This window comes from Corythoichthys intestinalis, chromosome 4, assembly GCF_030265065.1.
Source record: "Corythoichthys intestinalis isolate RoL2023-P3 chromosome 4, ASM3026506v1, whole genome shotgun sequence".
NCBI classification, from domain to species: domain Eukaryota; kingdom Metazoa; phylum Chordata; class Actinopteri; order Syngnathiformes; family Syngnathidae; genus Corythoichthys; species Corythoichthys intestinalis.
In genome coordinates this window covers 37,956,777-37,980,101 of record NC_080398.1, presented here as the reverse complement: position 1 = coordinate 37,980,101, position 23,325 = coordinate 37,956,777, and the positions used below count along the sequence as shown (strand labels likewise).

Genomic DNA, 23,325 nt, shown 5'->3' with positions numbered 1-23,325 from the left:
AAGGAACACACCAGGCAGGTCCGAGATACTGTTGTGGAGAAGTTTAAAGCCGGATTTGGATACAAAAAGATTTCCCAAGCTTTAAACATCTCAAGGAGCCCTGTGCAAATCTACCAAGACCCGGCCGTCCTTCCAAACTTTCTTCTCAAACAAGGAGAAAACTGATCAGAGATGCAGCCAAGAGGCCCATGATCACTCTGGATGAACTGCAGAGATCTACAGCTGAGGTGGGAGAGTCTGTCCATAGGACAACAATCAGTCGTACTCTGCACAAATCTGGCCTTTATGGAAAAGTGGCAAAAAGAAAGCCATTTCTCAAAGATATCCATAAAAAGTCTTGTTTAAAGTTTGCCACAAGCCACCTGCGAGACACACCAAACATGTGGAAGAAGGTGCTCTGGTCAGATGAAACCAAAATTGAACTTTTTGGCCACAATGCAAAACGATATGTTTGGCGTAAAAGCAACACAGCTCATCACCCTGAACACACCATCCCCACTGTCAAACATGGTGGTGGCAGCATCATGGTTTGGGCCTGCTTTTCTTCAGCAGGGACAGGGAAGATGGTTAAAATTGACGGGAAGATGGATGCAGCCAAATACAGGAACATTCTGGAAGAAAACCTGTTGGTATCTGCACAAGACCTGAGACTGGGACGGAGATTTATCTTCCAACAGGACAATGATCCAAAACATAAAGCCAAATCTACAATGGAATGGTTCAAAAATAAACGTATCCAGGTGTTAGAATGGCCAAGTCAAAGTCCAGACCTGAATCCAATCGACAATCTGTGGAAAGAGCTGAAGACTGCTGTTCACAAACACTCTCCATCCAACCTCACTGAGCTCTAGCTGTTTTGCAAGGAAGAATGGGCAAGAATGTCAGTCTCTCGATGTGCAAAACTGATAGAAACATACCCCAAGCGACTTGCAGCTGTAATTGGAGCAAAAGGTGGCGCTACAAAGTATTAACGCAAGGGGGCCGAATAATATTGCACGCCCCACTTTTCAGTTTTTTATTTGTTAAAAAAGTTTAAATTATCCAATAAATTTTGTTCCACTTCACGATTGTGTCCCACTTGTTGTTGATTCTTGACAAAAAATTAAAATTTTATATCTTTATGTTTGAAGCCTGAAATGTGGCGAAAGGTTGCAAGGTTCAAGGGGGCCGAATACTTTTGCAAGGCACTGTATCTGTCTTGTGTCTTATCTTTCCATTCCAACAATAATTTACAGGAAAATATGGCATATTTTATAGATGGTGTGAATTGCGATTAATTACAAATTTTTAGCTGTAATTAACTCGATTAAAAATTTTAATCGTTTGACAGCCCTAATTATATTATATTATTATTTTTATTTACTTTTGTTCTGGGGAGAATCCAGAAAGGGTTACCTGATTGTGGCTTTCTGAAAAACAATAAATGTTTACTTTTAGGCACTCCTGCAATCGTCACACTTTTTCTGTTACAAACTGACCCCGGCCCCTCATCAGAGAAGGGAAAAGTTATGTGGCCCTCACAAGAAAAAGTTTGGGGACCCCTGGTCTAAAGTACCAACTTTTGAATGGCGTACCGCACGCAGGCTATTTTTAGACCGTGACGTCGCATCGTAAAGGGGAAGCAAAGCCGAAGTGGGACATTATAGACCCGCCCTCGCATAGACCTAACGTAATTTGTGTTACTTTTCTCCGGTAATCTTTCAAAAACAAACATGCCGATCCCACATTGATTTTTTTGGAACTTGTAGAAACGACTCTAGACATTACGACACATGAAGGATGTTTTCTTCATACGTTTCCGGAAACCAAAAACTCAGGAGGAAAAAATGTGAAGACCGAATCAACTTGCGCGGACTTTAACACCAGCTCGGTGAATCCATTCACATTTCATATGCAGTAAACATTATGTCGGGTTGGCATGGTCTTTCAGAGGACAAAGAGGTAAGCCATTTTTATATGTTTAACTTATTTTTTAGCGTAGCGTTGTGCCGTACTGCTTCTGTCTGACAGTGACCTGAAAAAAATTACAATGGTATCTGACTGCCACTGTTACCGTTTCTGTTATATATATATATATTAAAAAAAAAACTTTAGTAAGGGGGGAGTGTAAATAAATTATACAATTAAGATGTGTTATCAATGAAAAAATTAAAAGCGTTCGTTGGTTATCACTGAGTAGCATTTGCGATCGCTACACAAAGCTAACTAAATTACCCCCAAGAACGGTAAGAGACGTAGAACAACCAGAGGATATATAAGAAAGACAGGGCTGATGGTAAAGGATAGCTTGTTGTAACAGGAGAATGTCATTGTCAGTCGCGTCGATAAAAAAGTTAAAGCTATGCTTAGGTCGGCCCGTTTTTTTTCGTCTTTTTCAGCCTTTGACACTAAAGCCATCTCTTTAACTGAACAATTTTATGTTCTTCAACATCTTTGCCAGTCAATTTGGCACCAGGCACATCATTTTCGGAGAGAATTGGTAGATTTAGCTCTGTAAACATCTCCGTCGTACACGATTTCCATTCATTTCCTATTAGGGACAAACGGTGGCTGGTCCCTACTTAGCAACAGTAGCTAATGTCATGAATATTAATGAGCGGAAGTGACGTTTTGCTTGCGGTACGCCATTGCTGTCTACTGTCCAACAGTGACTGTAGTGACCACTTTCCCTGAAAGAGTTAAAACTTTCTCAATTAGTTTTTTTCGTTACCTAACTGGGCCGCTTGGCGTCGCTAACTCGCTAAAAATCACGAGTGTCATCCGAACCGGAAACACGAGCGCAAACTAGTCCCAGTCCTAGCCAACCGAGCGCACCCTGACAAACCCAAGTACCACCCCCGAGTATCAGATGAAGCCAACCCGGCCGGCGAGCATGTAGACGCGGCTGCCTACAGCTAGAGATGGCCCGCGGAGAAGCCGGAGCCTCGGCTACAGGCTGATATCAAATCAACACAAACGCCATCAGCTACCGTCGAACATGGGTCGACTACGGAGGAGAGCTTGCGTGGCTCTCTTCCTTTTCACTCTCTTCATCTTTGGAGCCATGATGGCACTCCGCACCCTCAAAACCGGGGACGGCTTCTCGGATCTGCTCCCCGACACGCCGCAGCGGCGCTCCGTGCAGCGGAGCTCTTCATCCTCTTCCCCCGCTCGCCAGCGCACCAACGCGGCAGCGGCGCCCAACGTCGGTCCGGAGGGGAGCATCTTCGACGACGTGCATATATTCTACTACGTGTGGTACGGAACCCCGCGGGCGGACGGCAAGTTCATACACTGGGATCACGTCCTGGTGCCGCACTGGGACCCGAAAATAGCGTCCAGCTATCCGCGGGGGAGGCACGTACCGCCCGAGGACATCGGTTCCAGCTTCTACCCGGAGCTCGGCCCGTATAGCTCGAGAGATCCGGACGTGCTGGAGTCCCACATGGAGCAGATTGCGGCGTCGGCGGCAGGTAATACTGGGAGGTAACTCATTTGGGCAAATCAAGAATCATTTGTTTGTGTAATGCAAAAATAATTGTTAAGTGATTATATAGTACATTACAGAAAGTAATGAACTTTACCACAATATGCTATTTTTTTTTTTTAGAAGGACCAGTATATGTGTAAGTGTGTGTGTGTGTGTGGTTTTTTTTTTTTTTTTTTGTAACAAAGTGGGTGTATACGGTACAAAGCTGGTACTTGAAAAAAAAAAAAAAAAAGAGCCCAAAAGTAACAATATGTAGCACAAATAGAGTACGTGCTGGTATGCAAAGTGTGACAACTCCAGAGACAATGTACTGCACTGCTGCCAAAGTGCTTCAATATGTGAAAATCAAATCAACTATGCAAGTTGATGTTGCCAGGTAGGAAAAATGTTTTTAACTATGCAAAAGAATGAAAGGTTTAATTGGTACAGGGTGAAAATATATGCAATATCTGTATAAAATTAGGCCTGAACGATATTGGAAAAAACTATTGCTGAGATTTTTGGGGGGTTTGCGATATATTGCGATATTAACAAAAATATTTATTTTTTATTTTTAAAGAAATTTTTACTAGATGACTTGAATAGCTGTTTGGAAAGACTTTGGATGACTCATCATGACCACAGTGTACAGTATTCCATTGTTTTTCGCAGTTAATAGGGACCAGAACCCGCCGCTATCAGTGAAAAACCGCAAAGTAGCACATACACCCCCCGCATTTTTTTTTGTGTGTGTGTGTGTGCTCAATCTATTTATTCAGATCTAGCACTGGAAAGAGATACATAATAGACATGTTTTTTTCTCACCCCCCCCCCCCCAAGTATGATAATATATATATATATATATATATTTTTTTAATAAATGCATTCTAAGCACTCCAAATGTAATAATTATAACCACTTTTAAACATAACTGTCCCTCTGAATCATTTTCAAACAAGAATAAAGTACTGTAGTAGAAAAATGCTTGGCTTTATTAAATGCTTCTGTATACCTAACATGGCTGTGACTCTTGGAGTGACATGTAGAAATTACAAACTCCTCATAATCACTTCTGGCGTTTATTTTATATGTCTCGAACGTCTCCACATTCTCCCCCCCAGACACACACATTCATTCCAGCCCACGCTTCCTTGCAGAAACTGTTTAAAGAGTTAAACGATGATTGACAGATTGCTGCCCGGCTTCTTTGGCCAGACCAAAGCAATGGTTAACTTTAATAAGCAAGTGACGCAGTGACTGAGAGCTGGGAAAAAGGGTGAGAGAGGCTGTGTGAGCAAGTGAAGCAGAACAAAGGTTTGTGGATTGGAAGACAAAAAAAAAACTATCGCACGTCCTTGCGATGGGACTATCGCGCATGCGCACATCGCGATGGCGACGTTTAAACGATATATCGTTCAGGCTTAATGTCACCAATTTAAGCATATTAAAAAAATACAGGAAAAAAGTGATGGTAGATTTAAATTAAGTGACCAAAATGTGTATATAATCGGTTAAAATAACTCATGCAACAGAAAATGGGAAAAATGGTTGGGTAGTGCAATTCAGCACCATGGACATTTCCTTAAGCATGTGCAGTGCATTGTTGACAATGTAGGAGTTCAATTTGTACAACAGGTTGGTGCTTGCACCTCAAATAATTCGTTATGAAATGAACTGCATTTAGAATCATTAACGGCAAACATGATGCAGTACATGAGTTTTTCTCCTCTCTCTCTATATGCAGTTTTTTTGGCCCCTGGAAAAACTTCATACTTAGATACATGCGCTGCACAGAATCCGAGGGACCGATAAAAGCTCCGAATTCAAAGAATTTTCTGTTATTGATTTAATAGTTCAGGAATTAGAGAGTAATAAATAGCACCGAACAGAATGATGCTGCTTAAAAATATCAAAAGTAAGCATTCTCTACTTAGTGAGTACATACAGTACTATAATGTCCAGTAGAGCTTTTTATTCAATTATTAATGCAGCATGTTACCGAAAAAGACACCAGAATCCTTGGTGTCCAATAACACCCTGTGTTCTCTTGCATTTGATACAGCTCTGAATGTTTGTACCTGCGGGAGGTTATGATACACCGCCGTGTTAATGCGACCTCTGGCCATCTGTCCGCTTCAGGTAAAAGTGCAGACAGATTGGCCGCTACTCAAGCCGCTTAATAAGACACGAGAGGCAGAAAGGTGTCAAATAGTTGTGCTTATCCAAATGAGTGATACAACAGAAAGTTGTAAATAAAATGTTTGGAATGATGATTTCATTGAATATGGCTAGTCACTTAGTACCGTTTCACTCTTGCAGGCGTCCTGGTGCTGTCGTGGTATCCTCCCGGCATGGCTGATGACAACGGGGAACCTACAGAGGATTTCGTACCTGCCATACTGGACGCTGCATACAGACACAATCTTAAGGTAAGAATGAAAGTGTTGTTTTTGGCAGTTTTAGGTAATTTTTGTCTTAGTGCTTTGGACGAAAGTACCTATTTTCTAGTCATATTTTAGTTATTTCTAAATGTGTTCGTCTTTGTCTAGTTTTAGTCAACGAAAACAGACAAATTTCGTCTAGTTTTAGTCAACAATTCTTAAAGATGTCCCGATCGATCGGGTCCGATCACGTCATTTTCAAAGTATCGGAATCGGCAAAAAAATATCGGACATGCCTTTTTTTTATATATATATATTTTTTAATTAAACCGTTTTCTAAATGTATTTAACGTTACAGACAAAATGTCTTACACTCATCCAGAGTCTTTAGTTTTGGCTTAAAGTAGGGCTATCAAATTTATCGCGTTTACAGCGGTTATTAGTTTTTGTTAAACTAATCACGTTAAAATATTTAACGCAATTAACGCACGCGCTGCACGACCCACTCACGCATTGTCGCGTTCAATCTATAATTGCGCCGTTTTACCTATATATAGAGCTAAAAGGCAACGTAAAATGAGTAGAATTAATTTTGGCAGTCTTTGGAGCCATTTTTTACAATCCCTCTCTCAGCAATTAGAAATATCGTGGGAAGCAACACCCTATGTTATTTCCCAACGCAGAGAAGATATATCAATTGGTGCCACTACGCACAGTCATGGTTGCACTTCCCATCATGCATTTGGGCAGAACAGTCAAATGGCTACAGTATCATTTACTGAAAGCTCAACAAATACACTAGATGGCAATATTTAGTCACAATATACAAAGTCACATTTATCCTTTAAGAATTACAAGTCTTTCTATCCGTGGATCCCTCTCACAGAAAGAATGTTAATAATGTAAATGCCATCTTGAGGATTTATTGTCATAATAAACAAATACAGTACTTATGTACTGTATGTTGAATGTATAAATTCGTCTGAGTTTTATTCATTTTTTTTCTTAATGCATTGCCAAAATGTATATGATCGGGAAAAATTATCGGGAATGATTGGAATTGAATCGGGAGCAAAAAAAAAAGCAATCGGATCGGGAAATATCGGGATTGGCAGATACCCAAACTAAAACGATCGGGATCGGATCGGGAGCAAAAAAACATGATCGGAACAACCCTAACAATTCTCAACATGTTTTCATCTATAAACTTCATAAGTTTTAGTCCATGAATAAATAAATAAAAGTTTTCCAAAACTTTCAAATGAACACTGACAGATGAGCACATAATTGTATGGTACAAGAACAACAACATCTTCATGATGATAATACACACTCAGTAAAAGAGCACATTATTTGCAATTAATTAAACTCACCTGGACACCACAAACTGTTTGTAAAGTCTTCCAAGACTTCAAGAAGACAATCACAGAGTAACCGTGCTGAATGCTAATGCTAACGTGAGCGCTATGCTAACGCTACAAGGTAATTTAGTCTGTGATGATCACTCAGCACAGACCATTAAAGGCTACAGCAACATGGCATAGCCAAGATAAGAAAATAAAACTTACCAAGCAGCACCTGAAACGTGTTTGACAAAAGGAGCCTGGAATGGGTACACGCTTAACCTGTGTGTGGGGTGAGAGAAGACGCGGGGATGGGGGGAGGCGCAGCACGTCACATGAGTGACACGACCAAACGCTGCTAAAATGCTTGCTAACTGCACATACGATAAGAAAATATCACACATTGTGAACTTATGACGGAAACTATAGCGAATTTTCGTCTCATTCTCGTCTCGTCAGACGAAAACTGGCATCTATCTCGTTAAGTTTTAGTCTCCGAAGACATGTTTTTAGCTCGTCATCGTGACGTCATCGTCATAAAAAAAACTGTCTGTTGACGAAATATTTTGGTTATCGTCATCGTTGACGAAAACAATACCAGAACGAAACAAAACAATGTTCTGGAGCAGTTCAAATATGGTGCGGAATGATAAACATTGGATATTATAAAAGTAGCAGAATGACAGTGTAGCGCGCCAACAAGTTTGAACAAACAAGGACTTCTAAACGGAACGCTAATGTTCACGATTGGTACAACGTTACGTCCCAATGCAAACATCGCCCTACTTCACTTTTGCAAGTCTGCCTTAAAATAAAACACTTAAAACTTGTGCTCAGAGAATCTATGCATATTCAGTCAGAGAAAATACCTAGCAAATTTCATTCGAAACCGCCCACAATCAATGGAGGAGTATGAAGTTAGTGTACAACAACAAGAACAGAGCGAGTGACCGATTGAGACAGCGCCTGGACAGTCCAGAAAAAATGGAGGTAAAGAAATACAATACAGGACTTCCTCGGATAAAGGAGTTGCCAGGAGAGGGTGCTGGATGACAAGGCTGGGGTGTGATTGGACAAAAGAGGACATGGTACGGTGGGACAGGATTGGACTAGACAAGATTACGTATGGTGAAAAAAAGATGAGACAGTCTGGGAAAGGATACAAAATAAGATAGGGCATGTTCGAACAGGACAAGACACGATGGGATAGGACAGATTACAGGACAGAAAAATACAGGTATTGGTCAGATAGGACACAAGATTTGAGAGTGAATAGGAGAGGACTGAAAACAGGACAGAAGAGGACAGGGCATGGTGGAACAGGACAAGAAAGGACAGGATAAGATGGAAAATAGGCAGGAGAGGATATGACATGGTAGGACAAGACAGGACATGGCATGCTGAGACAGGACAAGACCGGATAGGGTATGGTTGGACAGGATGGAAGAAGACTAAATAGGATTAAGTGTGGTGGGAAAAGACAAGACAGGATGGGAGAGGATACAAGATAGGATAGAGCATGTTGGAACAGGACAAGATACGATGGGATAGGACAGATGACAGGACAGAAGAGTCATGGTGGGACAGGACAGAATATTTGAGAGTGCATAAGAGAGGACTGAAAACAGGACAGAAGAGGACAGGGCATGGTGGGACAGGACAAGCAAGGATAAGATAAGATTGAAAATAGGCAGTAGAGGATATGATATGGTACGACAAAACAGGACATGGCATAGATCTTGGTGGGACTGGACACAAGATTTGAGAGTGCATAAGAGAAGTCTGAAAACAGGACAGGAGAGGACTGGGCATGGTGGGACAGGACAAGCAAGGATAGGAGTAGGGATGTCCCGATCCAGGTTTTGGCACTTCCGATCCGATACAGATATTCTTTTGCACTTTCGATCCGATACCGATACTGGCCGATACCGATACCGGCCTATCTGAGCATGTATTAAAATTTAAAGTTATTTAGCCTCCTTACTTAGTTGTCAGACTCATGTTGAAAAGGGTTTTAGTACTCTTGATAACAACTAGCCAGCTGAATTAGGTGAGTTTGAATAACACACAATGATTGGTAACAAGAAACTGACCTGTTTATTCAGTGACAAACAAAAAACATTCTAAATAACGAACAGAAATGGCATAGTCAGTCAGTAAAACGTGCAAATAATATTGTAAACTGTCAGTGGAAAATCCCACAAACCCCCCAAGCTATTAGATGCTTTTAATGTTTCGTGCATTAGTTACAATAATTGTATAAAAAGCCTCTCAGGTTTAAATAAACGACTATTTCAGTATCAAGTTAACATTTTAAAACAGTAAATAAAATACTAAAGTCCCCATTCTGTATCAGCAGCTTTAAACTACATTCAATTAATTTAATTTTGCGAATCAACTGTTAAGGTTGTTAAAATTGCTCCTGTTATTCCATAATTTCCCTTCTGTCTACTTTTAACATGTGAAAGTTTTAAAACTGTTTTGAAGATAGATTCAAGTCAAGATTTTGCCAATTTAGGAGTTTTTTAGACAAAAAGTTAATTACGTTCGCTTGAAATGTTCACTACAACAGCCTACAAGGGAAGTCTCCTGCTTTAAGATGGCGGCTGTTTACTAACGCACGTAGTTTTTAATGCACGTGTTGCTAACGGTGTCGAGTCTGTCATTTTGCATCTAGTTCTATATACATATGATATTTATTAGACAAGCATGATGGACGGCATTGCGTCCCGAAGACCGCGCTGTGTATTAGTTCCGCTTTACTTGACATATTTCAATAATCGGAATTTGGATGTTTGTGAATTGTTCTCGAATCTTCCACAGCCGAATCGCTGAAGGATGTAATGACGTCTGGGCATGTCGTACCGTGGTTCTAATGCTGCGTTCCAGAAAAGTGGGATGTCGGACTTTTCCGACCTCCGACTAGGAAAATATCATTGGAACGCCACTCGAACTGGGAGGTCCAAGTCGCGAAGTCGGAGAAAAAATAACTACCCCGACTTCCAAGTTGTTTCAATCTGATGTCACTGGACAAAATGGCGCTCAAGAAAACGTATTGAATGATAACACAATAATGAAGTAAATCAAGTTTATTTGAGACGCCATGTATTTTTTCTCATACAGTGAATTATCTTTGTTGTGCTATGTTTTTATATTGACTATCAGCACAGGATGTAACTAAAAAAAGGCAGTTTACAGTGTGGGCAATAACGCAGCCGTCGTTTTTCCTCTACTATTTGATCGCTTATAGGAAGGCAGGTTCGCTGAAGGTCAAAATGTCTTTGGATGGCCAAAATAAAACACACCTCGTCGCGATCAGCCATCTTTGTTGTTTACATTTGCTTGGAACGCTTTGAGGTCGGAACTGGTACCATCCGAGTGGGATAAATCCGACTTCCCACTTCTCTGGAATGCAGCATAAAAGTGTTGGATGGTGCGTCTTTACTCACGAGAGATAATGGCTCGTCATCCAGAATGAATTCTTCGGCAATGACTCTTGTTATTTCCTGGGCTTTGGGACTGTCGAGTGCCAGTTTGTCACGCATAGCAAAAGTTTCTGCCAGTGTTAGTTGCGTTGGTTCTATTAAAACTTCTTCGAGCTTTACCACCACGCTTGACTTTATTGTGGCATATGTTGCACTCTGCCTCTTTGTCTTTGTCGTCCTTTAAGGTGAAATGGTCCCACACAGCTGACATTTTTACCGATAAAGTCTCTTGGTAAATTGGGAGACGGTAATGTAGTGTGTTGAAGGAGTGCCGTAAAATGCGGACCGGATTTCAGGGAAACTGAAGCAAAAACTGGAATGGATTATGTATATCGATGCGCTGGAAAAACCGGACCGGATTTTCAAAAAACTGGATCGGAAGTCTGGATCGGAATTTTTCCGTGTCGGCTGATCCGATACCGATCCGCATTTTTTTGCCCATATCGGCGTCCGATCTGATCCAAATATCGGATCGGGACATCTCTAGATAGGAGGATAGGCAGGATAGGATATGACATGGTATGACAAAACAGGACATGGCATGGTGGAGCAGGATGGGAAAGGACACGAATGGTCAAGACAGAACGCCAACCCACACTAATCTCAGCTCATCAAGTTTCCAGTTCTGGCCCTGCCCCAGACTGAATATACAGTAAAGTGCCTGGAACACTTTTTAGGGTGTGTGAATTGGCACTTGTTTTGAAGAATTGCTGCGAATGCAAATGCGCGTTGGCATCTCTGGGGTTTACTCCGGCGCTGACATTTCCGGCACTTGGGAAAGGACGCGGGTCAAAGAACTGCTGCAGCAGCGCTCACCCTCGGGACCCAAGGAACGAGCTGAGCGATGGCCGACCAATTGCCAATTAGGTCGGAAAAATGGGGGGTGAAATAAGCGCGCTGTCGCCGTATGGAAAGCTTATGAAAATTTCAAAAGGAGCACTTGATGACGGGAATAAACTCATGTCACATCTGTTTAATTGAGCTTCTTTAAAAGCCCCTTTTCCTCACGTAAGACAGATGAAAGACACTTTCAGAAGAGTTTTCTTATGTGAAAACAAAAGTCGTTAATAATGCAGTGACAGCATTTCCTGTACAAGTAAAGACAATCAACTGGCTGACAAGCATTGGCACAATATAGAAATACACTATTTAAATCATGTTTTTTGTCTAAACTAATCACCATGACCAAAGATGTACTATCGTTGCAGAGATGTCAAACACTCTATAACATCAAATTTTCTACTCAGCAAGCCCACTTGGACTGATTCTAAAAAAGCAAGCTATGCACCATTTTTTTTTTATATCCTTATATAAGCTGTACACGATTCGAGCAGCACCCACACATGCATTGTGCCGCATATCTCCGCGTCACTTGACTTTAGGCCTTTATCCACTCAAGTTTTTGTGAGTGAAGTGCAATTAACTCATTGGCCGTCATTGACGTCGCTAGACGACTGTTCAGCGCTGTCAAGGCCACCAATGAGTTCCCAGGTGATGAGATTTTGCATGTTTGCTCCCTGGAGTTAGTACAGCCACCTGGGACATTGGTCAAATCTGCAGGGAAAGGAAATGTTCTGCATGGTAAATAGGACACGGTGCCCTGAGGTGATGCAGTGTTGAGTGGGAAAGTTGTGTTCAAAATAATAGCAGTCCAGTGTGACTAACCAGATTAATCCAGGTTTTCAGTATATTTTAAATTTTTTAAAATTAATTGTAATATTTTTAAAAACCAACAAGACCTGGCATTCACGATATATACACTCTTGAAACAGGGGTGTTCAAAATATTGTTTGCCGTTCACTTAACAAACTCAAAACTATTTTATGGCGGAAAACACAGACAAGACTGAAAAAGCAGTTTCTGCTCTTGCACTCCTCTTTAAAAGACACTGCTGTATTTTAAGCCTAAACAACTGTTGTGTTTGATAGAATAATATGTCTATATGCTGCCATAGCAGATTCATGGCAAAAGAGGCCCCCGAACTGTTTTTAATTTACCCGTTTTACCCTGGAAGCCCCTGTTTACAGACGTCGCGCAACCGCTTTTGTTTCAACCCAGCTATAAAACGAAGGTAATTATTAGAGATGTCCCGATCGATCGGCATCGGGTCCGATCACGTCATTTTCAAAGTATCGGAATCAGCAAAAAAATATCGGCCATGCCTTTTTTAAATATATATATATATATATATATATATATACACACTTTTTTTAATTAAATCGTTTTCTAATTGGATTTAACGTTACAGACATAATATGTTACACTCATCCAGAGTCTTTAGTTTAGGCTTAAGGTAGGGTTATCAAATTTATCCCGTTAACGGCGGTAATTAATTTTTTTTTTTACAAATTTATCACGTTAAAATATTTGACGCAATTATTGCATGCGCTGGAGGACCCACTCACGCATTGTCGCGTTCAATCTGTAACGGCGCCATTTTACCTATATATATATATAGAGCTAAAAGGCAGCGTAAAATGAGTAGAGTGAATTTTGGCAGCCTTTGGAGCATTTTTTAAATTGGCTAAAGCCTTACAATCCCTCTCCCTACGATTAGAAATATCGTGGGAAGCAATGCCGAGAAGAAAGGTAGTAATTGATCTTTTTCTAAACACCCTATGTTATTTCCCAACGCAGAGAACATATATCAATTGGTACCACTACGCACAGTCATGGGTGCAATTCCCATCATGCATTTGGGCAGAACAGTTAAATGGCTACAGTATCATTTACTGAAAGCTCAACAAATACACTAGATGGCAATATTTAGTGACAATATACAAAGTCACATTTATCCTTTAAGAATTACAAGTCTTTCTATCCTTGGATCCCTCTCACAGAAAGAATGTTAATAATGTAAATGCCATCTTGAGGATTTATTGTCATAATAAACAAATACAGTACTTATGTACTCTATGTTGAATGTATATATTCGTCCGAGTTTTATTCAATTTTTCTTAATGCATTGCCCAAATGTATATGACCGGGAAAAATTATCGGGAATGTTTGGAATTGAATCGGGAGCAAAAAAAAAGCAATCGGATCGTGAAATATCGGGATCGGCAGATACTCAAACTAAAACGATCGGGATCGGATTGGGAGCAAAAAAACATGATCGGAACAACCCTAGTAATTATATTGATTATTCAAAATGTCATTTTTAGCTTAGAATCTAGGGCTGCAGCTATCGAATATTTTAGTAGTCGATTAATCGATGGACTAGTTAGTTCGAATAATCAAGTAATCGGATAAGGAACATGAAAAATTTAAATACCTGAGCTGTGCCTCAAACGGTATAATTTTTTTTTTAAATGAGGATCTATGTACAACAAAAGAACAATTGGCGAACTTACATAGAAAAAGTCCGCTAGCTTATGCTATAAAATGCAAAGTTTTTTTTTTTTTTTTTTTTTTTTTTTTTTACAATTGCCTTAAAAAACGGTTCATATTCCCACAAAAAAAAGGCTAAATATAACTATCAACTAAATTATGAATGCATTAAAAAAACATTAGCGCAAACAAAAACTTAGCTTACGTTAGTCTTAACAGGGAGCAGTTGGATTCAGCCATGTGAAAAGAGGCAGACCAGAGGGCAGTGTATCCACCCTAATCAATAAAACTAAATGCAAACACTTTCAAAATAAACCATTACAACCCCACTTTAATTATACGAATACTCGAAGCAACAAAATTTAATTCGAATATTTTTTTCTAATCGAATACTCAAGTTAATCGATTAATCGTTGCAGCAAAAAGACTTTAAAATATGCGAGTGAATCATTTTTTAAACTTTTAAACAATGAAAAAAAATGGCGTCTGTAAAAAAGTCACGGATATCTACCTCATAACTATTGCTTAATTGTATTTTTTTTTTTGTAACTGTAGCATTTCCCTGTTATTTGAGTTGATAATCGATCCAAACAAAGACAAATGGGGGGAAAAAAAACTTTTAAAAGGGTAAATATATGAAAAAGAACATCTCGACCACTCCTTGATGTCTGAGATTTCTGCATCGCGACCCTTGTTATATTATCATGTTTCACCCATAAAATCCTCCCAAAATCCATCCTTGGCCATTCACAGCTGTGTCTTGACACTCGGTGATACATGCTACATGGAGTTTTTGGATCTAAACAAGGTCAGTACGCGATATCTCATTAAAGTCATGGCGTCTGTAATTCTGCTCTCGCGTGCTCTCACCTCCAGATAGGGTTTTGCTGTTTAAAAATTTATATATATATATGTATATATATATGTATATATATATTTTTTTTAAATGCCCTCCAGTTCAAAATGTTTCTTCCCCCTAGAAAATTGAGATTTTAAGCTTCCTAATGAAGTATCACAGATGCATATCAGACAATTTTGAAATTTGGCCAAATTGGGGGTTTCAGAGCGGAACTGCAAGTCACCTGAGTGTTTTCCGCCGTTTACAAACGTTTTGGTTTCTAGGATTTAGCATTCCTTTCAATTACTTAACTAATATTTATTTGGATGACCCTAGTTTTTTAGGGCCCGAGCACCGAGTGGTGCAAAAGCCCTTTAGTAATGTAAATGGCAAATGAAAATGACCACTTTGGAGGCCTTAACATGCTTGAAAACTCACCAAAATATGCACATACATGCGGGTTGGCCTGAATTTAGATAATTTTGTGACCTTGTGAAAAAAAAACAATGTAACAAAGTGGCTCATTGGCGCCCCCATTTTTCAAAAAGGCCTCTCCTTATAGTTTTTTTTCAATGTAGCGCAATAAAATCTGATGAATTGATACCTTGTGCAGAACTGCTCCAAAAAGTCTCTTGCACCCATATTTCAAACCCAACAGGAAATCGGGTATTTTGGATTAAATGTGAAATGTATCAATCAAATTCAATCAAATTTATTTATATAGCCCTTTACAAAACCCGAAAGGCCCTCAAAGTGCTTTACAACAAAACATGGCTCAAGATAAATAAAAGGCAGGAAAATATTATACATTGACATTTAAAAAAAAATAAAACAAGAAATAAAACAAAGACGGCGCATCGCGATAAAAGTCCAGCAAATAAAACAATAAAACCGATAAAATCCAAAGACATTAAAAAAAACCTTAAGCAAATAAAACCAGGCTATCCTAATCTGTGTGAAAGGCGAGTCTAAAAAGGAGTGTTTTATATCGAGTTACAGGGTGCAAATCTGAGTCATTGGCACCTAGGGAGTTGGTTGGATCCTCCTCAAAATTGGTGAGACTGTTTATGAGACATGAGATTTGTTTATCAATAGGATGAGTATTCATTCATGGACCTGACCTGAGCAGGGTGCCAAAATTGGCCATTTTTTGGCAACACGCCAAATTCAGTAAATTACTAATAACTCCCTGATACAAGGTTAAGTCTTTTCATATCTGGCTGCCATCTAAAAAACATTGTTGCTTGTTTAATGTTCACAAACAGGAACTTGGACACTGCACTGAAGTTTTGGCAAGATATTTTGAGGACTGATGAAACCAAAGTTGATTTGTTTGGGAGTACCACAACGTCATGTGTAGAGGAAAAATGGAACAGCTCGCCAACACCAACACCTCATCCCCACCGTGAAGCATGGTGGAAGTAGCATCATGATTTGGGGCCGTTTTGCTACCTCAGGGCCTGGACAACTTGCAATCATTAATGGAAGAATGAATTCAAAAGTTTATCAGGATGTTTTGCAGGAAAACCTTAGGCTGTCTGTCAGACAGTTGAGGCTAAAAAGAGGATGGATGCTACAACAAGACAATGATCCAAAACACAGAAGTAAACCAACTACAGAATGGTTTCAGAGGAACAAAACACACGTTCTGGAGTGGCCAAGTTTAGGTCCAGACTTCAACCCCATTGAGATGCTGTGGCATGACCTAAAGACAGCGATTGATGTCAGACATCCCAGGAATCTGACTGAACTACAGTAGTTTTGTAGAGAAGAATTGGCCAACATTAGTCCTGATTGATGTGCCAGACTGATCTGCAGCTACAGGAAGCATCTGGTTGAAGTTAATACTGCCAAAGGGGGGGGGGCTTTAGTTAAAGCAGACACTGTTTTTTCATCTGTGTGGTTTTGACGAAGGTCAGATAACATTTGATGGGGATTTTATGCAGAAATGTGAGAAATTCCAGAAGGTTCAGATACTTCTTTATACCACTGTATAAATCCATTTTGACTGACTGGGGCTGGCAGCGATTGTCTATCGCCGTGAACGTTTTTTAAATAAAAAAAATGCACTTTTGACTTGATAATACTTGACATAACAATCGCTTTAAGCCACTGATGTTCTTACCTCTTGAGATATTTTCCTTCAATTTACCTCTAGAATAAAAATGTATCCTGCGGATCATTAACAATTCAAAAAGTGCATACACGCCTTTAAATATTCAACTTACCACCCTTTTGAGTGTGTGTCATCTCGATTCCCCTGCTACACTGCTGATTTTTTCTATCAGACGAGGACACAAATGGACTATTCATGAGTATTGTCCATCCAAACTTGCTTAATTCTCCTTTTTCAGGTCGCATTCCACCTCCAACCATACAGAGGACGCAATGAACAGAGTGTGCTTGAAAACGTCAAGTACATCATTGACAGGTAAGGCGCTTGAATTTGTGTAGGCGCCCATGTAGTGATTTATTTTTTACACTCCGAAGGTATGGAGACCACGCAGCTTTCTACCGGTTCATGTCGAGCACCGGCAAAAGCCTCCCATTATTCTACATCTACGACTCATACCTGACGCCACCAGAGTCTTGGTCGCAGCTGCTGTCGGCGGGCGGCGCGCGCAGCCTGCGCGGCTCGGCCTACGACGGTGTCTTCGTAGCGCTGATAGTGGAGGAGCGCCACAAACAGGACATCGCCTCGGGCGGCTTTGACGGCATGTACACATACTTCGCCTCCAACGGCTTCTCCTTCGGCTCGTCGCACCAGAACTGGAAGGCGCTCAAGGCCTTCTGCGACGATAACGAACTCCTGTTCGTACCCTGTGTGGGGCCGGGTTACGTGGACACCAGCGTGCGGCCGTGGAACGGCCACAGCACACGCAACCGCGTCAACGGGCGCTACTATGAGACGGCACTGCAGGCAGCGCTGGACGCGAGGCCGGAACTGCTGGCCATCACTTCCTTCAACGAGTGGCACGAGGGCACGCAGATCGAGAGGGCCGTACCAAAGAAGACAGCCGCTAGGGTCTACTTGGACTACCGGCCGCACGGGCCGCAGCACTACCTGGAGCTCACAAGGCGCTGGGGCGAGAAGTTCAACAAGGAGAAGGAGACATGGCTCATGTGAGGACGGACAAGCCGGGACATTTTTAGCAGGAAATTGTACGAAACTTTAACCCATTTGGATGTTTTTCTAGTGAGAAGCTAGTTGAAATTAACAGCAGATGGATGAAAAGTATGGGGGACCAAAATGGATAGAATAAAATGTATGAATCCATCTTTAAATAAATACCGTATTGGAATATAAGTCGCACCTCAGAATAAGTCGCACATACTGCATAAATTGTATCGGAGTCGCATTAATCTGCAGAATGGTTTTGTTTTTGGTTCCATTTTGTTCAGTCCTTCTCAGTTGTTTTTATAAGTTACCGCCAATCATAGACTTCATAATGATATTGACGGGACGCGGGGCCAATTAATTGGGGGCCTGCATTGTTGGCGTGGCCGTCAAAGCTTACTGAGTGGTATCACAGACAAATAGTTTTTTTTCAATGAAAGTTCTTGAGAATAAATGCTTAAATTCCTGAATCCTTTATAGTAATGGATGTAAAACAGTCTTGATTCTTGGTTAAAAGCAAGAAAAACGTGCAGTTAGCATTTATTTTACGTAAATATGTCGAAGTATGATGCTAGTCTGGAAGTCAGTGTGGCGGCCGCCATTTGTAAATAGAGCTTTTCCGGTGAAAATCCTTCTGAATAAATTCTTAAATCCCTGAATTTTTTTAAATAGATATGGACGTAAGACAGTCTCGATTCTTGGTTAAAACAACAAAAAAAAACTGTGCAGTTAGCATTTGTTTTACATAACAATGTCAAGATATGATGCTAGTCTGTCAATGGGGCGGCCGCCTTATATAAACAGAGCTTTTCCGGTGAAAATTCTTGTGAATAAATGCTTAAATCCCTGAATTCTTTATAGATATGGACGTAAGACAGTCTCGATTCTTGGTTAAAAGTAAAAAAAAAAAAAGTGCAGTTAGCATATATTTTACGTAAATATGTCGAAGTATGATGCTAGTCTGTTAGTCAATGGGGCGGCCACCTTATGTAAACAGCTCTTCCAGTGAAAATTATTGTGAATAAATGCTTAAATCCCTGAATTCTTTATAGATGCGGACGTAAACCAGTCTCAATTCTTCGTTAAAAGCAACAACAACAAAAAACATGCAGTCAGCATTTATTTTACGGAAATATGTCAAAGAATGATGCCAGTCTGTTAGACAATGTGGGGCAACCTTACAACAAAGAGCTTTTTACGTTGAAAATTGTGAAAAAAACGAAAAATATAATTACCTTGAATCCTCGAGCAAATCACTCCTGAGACAATCATTCCTGTTTGAGGGACAGCTTTTGTACTTTTTCAACCTAAATCCGGCGTTGGATCGCTGCATGTGTTGCTGCGACAGACTACGAATAACTGAAGCTTTGGGGACCTTTCGGGTTTTGTAAAGGGCTATATAAATAAATTTGATTTGATTTGAAGCGGATTGTGGGATGGCCCCCTACTTGAAGGCGTGGCGCAGTGAAGGTCGAATTTGACCTGTCAATATCATTATAAAGTCTATGCGCCAATGTTGAACCACAGGCCTTGAGCTCCCTCTTGCGGTTTAGTGTGTTAATAGCATGTAAAATGATATACAACATACAACCCGAATTGCTGAGCAAGTTGGAATTAAAGCTTTAAGTACTCCTAAATACCCCCTGAATCCCAAACTAACTATCCAAAAATATGCATTATATCAATAAAATAAAGAAAAATAGCGACTTAAAAAAAACATTTAGTGCAATTTTGGCCGCAGAAATGTCTAAATTACTAGTTGTTTTTTTTGCCCAAAAACGGGCAGTAGGCCGAAAATTACCTAAATACAGTGATCCCTCGCTACTTCGCGCTTCAAATTTCGTGCCCTCAGTCCATCGCTGATTTTTTTCCACATTTAAAAAAAAAAACAAAAACACAATACATATAAGCTGTCCTGAGCCAATCGCTCTTTCCCTCCCTTGCTCTCCCTGCTCTTTGTGCGTCAGAGTGTGAACTGGAGTTGTAAACGATGATTGACAGACGGTTAAGTTTTGATCTTGCCAGGGACTCGACCTTCAAAGCACCTCATGAGTCAATCATCGTTTAACTTGTTAAGCAGTTGCGGTGGCAACTTATTGTGTGTAAGTGAGCAGCTGGAGCGGATTTAATTGGACACTCAATGAAGCATTTAATAAAGACAAGCATTTTTTTTTTTTTTTCATGGATTGGGGGTCTACATTTTTTCTTGTTTAAAAATAACTGTGGGACAATAACATGTTTAAAACTTATCATAATTATTACATTTAAAGTGCTTAAAAAACATTTATTAAAATTAGGGCTGTCAAAATTATCGCGTTAACGGGTGTTAATTTTTTAAATTTATCACGTTAAAATATTTGACGCAATTACCGCATGCACTGAATGACCCGCTCGCATATTGCCTCAAACAGATTACAATGAGGCCGTTTATGGACATTAAGAGTGAAGAGAATGCCACCGGCCGTTTGGGGGCAGCGCCGTTCCATACTCATGTTATTTCTTCTAAACGTGGGAGAATTTGTAGTTGTGAGACGTTTATGCTGTATTCACAATGCAATGCAAATTGCTATTTGTGCTCCACACATATTTCGTTAAGTTTTCTTTCTTTTAGTGGCAATTATGTGTCTCTTGATGTATTTTGGGTAAGATATGTACAGATATATGTTATACAGTAAAGGCGAGTGGACACGGGCGTTCTTTGGACCGCGCCGTTTATTGGCATAAACTTCGGCAACTTCTTCACAACAAACATAAGTATCGTTTAGTGAAAGCACAACAAAAATAATATTCCTATCTCTCCAAAAAAAAAAAAAAAATGTTCACAAAAAGAAAAGCACTTCAGTTTATGTAATGAGGCCCTATTCTGACACACAGTTAAACAACAATGCAAAATGAACTGGCATTCCATATCAAAATAGCTATGCAAAATACACGTAAATCTTTTCACTCTATTTTTATTATTGTTATTTTTATTCTTCTTATTATTATTATATTAACGCTACTTTTGATTGAATTTTTTTTACAAATTTTATTAAAACGAAAACATGAAGAAGGGTTTTAATATAAAATTACTTTAACTTGTAACTATAACATTTATCGTTTAAGAACTACAAGTCTTTCTATCCGTGGATCACTTTAACAGAAAGAATGTTAATAATGCCATTTGTGGATTTATTGTTACAATAAACAAATACAGTACTTATGTACAGTATGTTGTATGTATATATCCGTCGTGTCTTATCTTTCCATTCCAACAATAATTTAGAGAAAAAAATGGCATATTTTAGAGATGGTTTGAATTGCGATTAATTGCGATGAATTACGATTAATTAATTTTTAAGCTGTAATTAACTCGATTAAAAATTTTAATCGTTCGCCCTAATTAAAATATATACTTTTTTTATATATATTCTGGGGAAAAAGGTTAAAAAAAAAAGTCTTCTATGTATCTCTTTCCAATGATAGATCTAAATAAATACATTGAGCAAACAGTTTTTCACTTATCGTGGTGGCTTCTGGTCCCCATTAACCGCGAAAAATTAGGGATCACTGTATTTGAATGTAAAGTTACGCTATTGTGTATGGATACAAAATCCAACATGGTGGCAATCACAAAATGAAGAGCTTTTTAAATTAAAAATTATTGTAAATAAATGTGTAAATCCCGGAATTTCTATAGATATGAACGTAAAACAGTCTAGAGTTTTGGTTAAAAAAAAAAATAAAACAGGCAGTTATTATTCGTTTTACGTAAATATTTCAAGCTTAAGTGACGCAATTTTTTCCCCCATTCATCTAATTTTTTTCCACAACGTTTCAAAGTGCATGCATGGTGGTATTTTATATAATAATTACCTTGAATCATAGACCAAATCACTCGAGACACTTCTGTCTGCTTCAATGCACTAAAATGCTCGTTCTGTTTCCACCTAAATCCGGCGTTAGAACGCAGCGTTTGAGATTATCGCAGTGAAAGCTGCCGGGAAGCACTGCCTGGCCCGGCCCCCTACGGGATGCCGTGGCGCAATGTCTGTAGGAGCTGTCTCGTCAACTCATAGTGAAGTCTATGATATAGTTCATTCTGTCCCATTTGGTCCTCCATAGAAAAGAGTCAAAAGAGCTCTGGTATTGTCAGTGGCACTGAACATTTTTTAAAAAGCTTGAGTTAGTTTATGTCCCTTTCATGCTGTTTGGAAAAGGCAACACGTTCGTTGTTTTGTTAAATATTTATGGTTTCTCCTTTATTTTATTTTTGTTAGAAATTATTTTAGTTTTTTGGATGGCTTTTGTAAAATTTCTTGGGATGTAGTGTTTATTTTTTATTTATTTTAGCATTCTTTGGTTTTCAAGCTTTATTTTTCTGTTATTGAACTTTTCATTTCTATATCATCTATTATTCAATTTATTTATTCATATTTTTAAATTTTCTTTGAATTTTACTTTTATGTGCTTTTATTTTTTTAAATAATTTGACATATTTTTTCAATATTTTCTCCATATTTTTTGCCTCTATTTTTTTCAGTTATGTTTCAATTTGTTTTCAGTCAACAAAAAACAAAATTTACGCCGAGTAAAGCTGCGTAGCTGATGTTCAGATCTTCTCAGCAGCAATTCAACTTAACTAGAACTCCTCACAAAACTAATTCAATATCAGCAGAAAACATTTGCGTGTCCATTTGCTTTTCCTCTGCTATTTCTCAACTACTGTCATAACGGCGTAACGGTCAAATCACAGAACATTTCCAGCTTACTGACAACCACACAAAGTGTCTCATGTTTATTCGCTGCTAATTTTTCATACTAAGTCCTACTGAATAGTCGCAAGAAGAAAACATCTGCAAATTTGGCTTAAAACTACTTAATAGCCTCGCAACTTCTACCAGTGCACACTATGTACAGTGACGATCTAACAAATTCTGCAATAAAAAAATCTTTAAAATGGCTTTATGACTTCAAAATGTGTTAATTAGAATTTTGTTCCCAGTCGCTTTGTCAAAGCTTCTTCCAGAAATGAATTTATTTCAAAATAAAAGAGTTGACTGTATTTTGCGTGTGGATGAAACACTGCTTTTAAGTCAGGGTCCCCCCAGGATTGATAAATCTAAATTCAAGACTTTTAAGACCTTTTTTAATGCCATTTCAACTGAAAATTAATACTTCTCTCGCACCCATTATTTAGATATTGAATCATATTTTAAAAAATAAAGCACTGAACATCAAATTTAACCTCAATTACTAAGTGTGTTTGACAAAAGAATGCACATTTACTGAAGATACAATTAAAACACATTTAAATATAAGGTCTTTCAGATTTTTTCCCCGAGGGTAAAATGGATTTTACACTATTTTTGTAAAGCAACTTCAGACATTACATTTGCAATA

The 23,325-nt window shown here is 39.2% G+C and overlaps 1 protein-coding gene across 1 annotated transcript; it reads left to right on the top strand.

Moving 5' to 3' along the window:
- Positions 1 to 2,654: 2,654 nt before the first annotated feature.
- On the top strand, positions 2,655 to 22,975 carry maneal (mannosidase endo-alpha like). Its single transcript, XM_057833482.1, has 4 exons — positions 2,655 to 3,452; positions 5,768 to 5,877; positions 17,180 to 17,256; positions 17,316 to 22,975. Exons 1-4 carry the CDS (start codon positions 2,978 to 2,980, stop codon positions 17,950 to 17,952), a joined length of 1,299 nt encoding a protein of 432 aa, XP_057689465.1. The 5' UTR covers positions 2,655 to 2,977; the 3' UTR covers positions 17,953 to 22,975.
- Positions 22,976 to 23,325: the final 350 nt, after the last annotated feature.